General features: G+C 45.2%; 1 protein-coding gene across 1 annotated transcript; it reads left to right on the forward strand.

Annotated features, from left to right (window-relative positions):
- The first annotated feature begins 2435 nt into the window (after positions 1 to 2435).
- On the forward strand, positions 2436 to 3218 carry LOC123440178. The gene is made up of 2 exons (XM_045116752.1): positions 2436 to 2592; positions 2731 to 3218. The coding sequence occupies exons 1-2, from the start codon at positions 2481 to 2483 to the stop codon at positions 2970 to 2972; spliced, it is 354 nt and encodes a 117-aa protein (XP_044972687.1). The 5' UTR covers positions 2436 to 2480; the 3' UTR covers positions 2973 to 3218.
- The last annotated feature ends 247 nt before the right edge of the window (positions 3219 to 3465 follow it).

Below are 3465 nucleotides of genomic sequence, written 5' to 3' on the forward strand. Positions count from 1 at the left end.
TGCCCAAGGCATGAACGAGTTAAAATCGGGATGTCAAAATCAACATTGTTGTACTCAATTAATTCTAGGCCGTCCAATTTTAGGAAAATTAGTGTTATAGAAGATTTAACAGTGATTTACATTATATACAACATATTCATGGAAAAATAGTGATGAAATTTTGGGTTGGTGACCCTATCAAAAAAATAGCATCTGTAGATATACGTTGAACATCTAGCCGTGTAGATTCTCAAAAAGAAAAAAGAACGTCTAGCGACGTAAATGCGGGGGGCACTCAACTAGTTATTTGAGAGTTAGTTACAGTGTAAGAGCATCTGCAATAGAAGAAGCAAATTTAGAGATGTAAAACAGGAGATGTAAAAAAATTACATCTTTAAAAAGTTCTTTTTGCATCTCTAAAAAAGGGCAACTCCAAAAGATGATGCAAAACGGATATGTAAAAGAGCAACACCGATAGAAGATGCAAACTAGAGATGCGAAACCGACCGCGCGATCGTTGTAGCTGTTGTGCAGCTGTTGTACGACCACTGTTTAGCCGCACAAATTGAAATAGAACATTCGATAATCAACTTAACAATTTAACATGTCTACAATATCAAATTATTACATAATTCATCAAATTCACAAGATCAAATGCAACACAAATACAATAAAGTTTGTGCACAATACAACAAACAAGTTATGGAACTATGCACAACTTTCACCATGCCATTTCCAATACTCCTCCATCAAATTGTTGTGAAATTGATCGTGTGCATTGGAGTCTCTAATATTATTGTACACGTTCATGAAGTGTTTGATTCACTCCTCTCTTCGCATCAGCATAATCACTTATGTCCTTCAAATGATAGAAGGTGTGATCTAAGCCATGCCCACGGTCATTCTCAATAATCATGTTATACATAATCACGCAAGCAGTCATGATATACCAAAGTACTTTTTGATCCTAGAATCTAGATGGACCAAACTGAGATTGCAAAATTACAAAAGCCCTCTCAAGAGCTTGTGCATTGTGAAAGGTGAGTTCTTTCTTACCTTGGGGTTTTGCAATTGGCTTGACAAAAGCACTCCATCTTGGATAGATGCCATCTGCAAGATAGTACCCGTAGTTATATGTGCGGTGATTTGCTTCGAAGGTCACCGATGCTCCTTCTCCACTTGCTAACTTGGAAAAACGAGGTAACATGTCGAGCACATTGATTTCATTGCAAGATCGAGGCATCCCAAAATATGTATGCCAAAACCATGTTTCTTGATGTGCAACGACCTCAAGAATGATAGTGGCATCCTTCCCACGATCCCTGAATTGTCCATGCCATGCTCTTGGGGTATATTTCCACTTTCAATGCATGCAATCGACGAACTCTAACATACATGGAAACCAACGAGCTTTGTTCATTTCCAACACAGGGGATGGCCGCACGTGTGCACAAAAGAGAGCGGGCGGTCGACGGGTGGTTAGGGCGGTCGGAAGCATGGCCGAGCCTTGCGGCCGTCCGGCGGGCGGCGTGGCGCTTCTCCCAACTCGGGCGGGGGTCTTCGGCTACGAATGAGCGTACCCCATCATATACCTCGCCGGAGAAGCCATTTAGGCTAGTCGTAGCCGCTGAAAATGCTTCGATTCGGCAATGGCCGAAAGTGAATCGACGGCTGCGGACGGCGGGCCAGCGAGGCAGGCGGAGAGGGACGGGCCGACGAAGTCGCGGCGTGACTGGCCGGCTACGGTCGTGATGTCGATTTGGGGTGGATTCGGCCAGCAGCGGAATGGAATCGGACGGTGGCTCTGTGTGGGAAAAGAAACGTTGGAGATGCAAATTTACACAGCAAAGCGTTATAGTTTACATCTTCTAAAGACGAAGATGTTTGTTTACATCTACATCATCTTTTGAATAAGCGTTTTAGGCCTCCAAGATGCAAAAGGTAATTATTTTTGCATATGCACATCTTATTGAAGGTGCCCTAAGATGGAATTTCCACCCCAATACCTCAATACCACCTTTGGACTCTTGAGCCTTCCGTAGGCATCAGTCCATCATTTTTGACCAAGCTGACGACAAATACATCCGACGCAATTGTGTCGCGCGCTAGTAGCTGACCGGCTTTCCCGGCCGGCCGGGCAGCATGCACCCTTTGACAAAATCATTCCGCCGGATAAATCCGGATGGTGGCCAACCGTGACAGACTCCATCAGCAGCCGTTCCCGTCGCTCATCTGCCCAGCTGCGGGAAATCCAACGGCCCATACTTGTAGACGTCATATATATCACAAGTAAAATAAATACAGCAGACAAAATGGCGGTACTAGGTCAGAAGCGGCTTGCTGGCGAATCAAGTCCGATCAGCTGACTTGAGAAACAAAAAACAAAGCAGCACTAATTCCCGCCTCTTTATAAACCCGACGAGTGAACCACCAAATCACGCAGTTGTGTCGTCGCAGCCTACAAAACGAGCAAACACAGCAGCAAAGCAAGCGGCGGCACCATGAGGACACGAGCTATCGTGCTCGCCTACTCGCTGTTGGCATCCGCGCTGCTGTGCCGGAGCGCCACGGCCTCGCCGGCGTTCATCGCCGCTGGCAAGCTCGTCATGGGCGGTTAGTATCCCCTTCACGCAGGGTCACACACGATCGAAGAGCTGGCGACCGTTTTGACCATTTGAGTACCAGTGTGCTGCAGTTGTACGACCGACTACTGTATTTACACATGTGTTTGGCGTTTTCTGTATTTTGTAGGGGTGGAGTTACGCCGTCCCATGACCATAATCGGTAACATGACGGCGAATCAGTCTGCACCACAGCAACTTTCGACGGCCGCGAGCGATGAAAATGGGAACGGGCTCTACCAGAACTGCTTCTCCTTGCTCCTAGAGATGACTTCACCGCTGCACCGAGACCATCCTCTTGTCGAACAAGGGATAGTGCTCGATCACTTGCTTGTGTTTTTGGTGCTCTTCGTGGTGTACATCTTCCGCTGATTTCGAAGCAGTTCCAAATCTCCTCCAGATTAATTTCACTTATATGTATCATATGCCCTGTGTACTATTTAATGTTTTGCACAAGCAGCAGAACTAATAAGGGACTGCTAGGCGTCGCTCGATGGATCTTTCCGTCGCCTCACAAGCCGTTGGATCTAGCGAGATGAACATGTTCTCTACTTTGCAACAAAGACTCTGTTGTAGAAATATTTATAACAGAGATTGTGTTGCAGAATTTTTATGCAACAGTGGCTATGTTGTGATTTTTTTTTGCAACTGATATTCTCTTGCAGATTTTTTTTCCAAAATATGTGTTGTTTCGGGAAAAATTGCAACATAGATAATTTTGCAAAAAATAAAAATATTTTTTGCAACATGAATGCTATTGCAGATGATAATTTTGCAACAGACGTAATGTTATAAGAAGAGAGACACAAAGACACGCGTACACGTGCTGCATAGAGGAGGCGGCGGATCGCTCGCGTGCGATCCG

This window comes from Hordeum vulgare, chromosome 3H, assembly GCF_904849725.1.
Source record: "Hordeum vulgare subsp. vulgare chromosome 3H, MorexV3_pseudomolecules_assembly, whole genome shotgun sequence".
Lineage (NCBI taxonomy): Eukaryota > Viridiplantae > Streptophyta > Magnoliopsida > Poales > Poaceae > Hordeum > Hordeum vulgare.

Bases quoted from the DNA above. Each gene is read 5' to 3' on its own strand.
- LOC123440178 (XM_045116752.1), top strand. From the start codon at position 2,481: ATGAGGACACGAGCTATCGTGCTCGCCTACTCGCTGTTGGCATCCGCG. The intron at 2,593-2,730 runs GTTAGTATCCCC...TGTATTTTGTAG, and splicing joins TGGCAAGCTCGTCATGGGCG to GGGTGGAGTTACGCCGTCCC.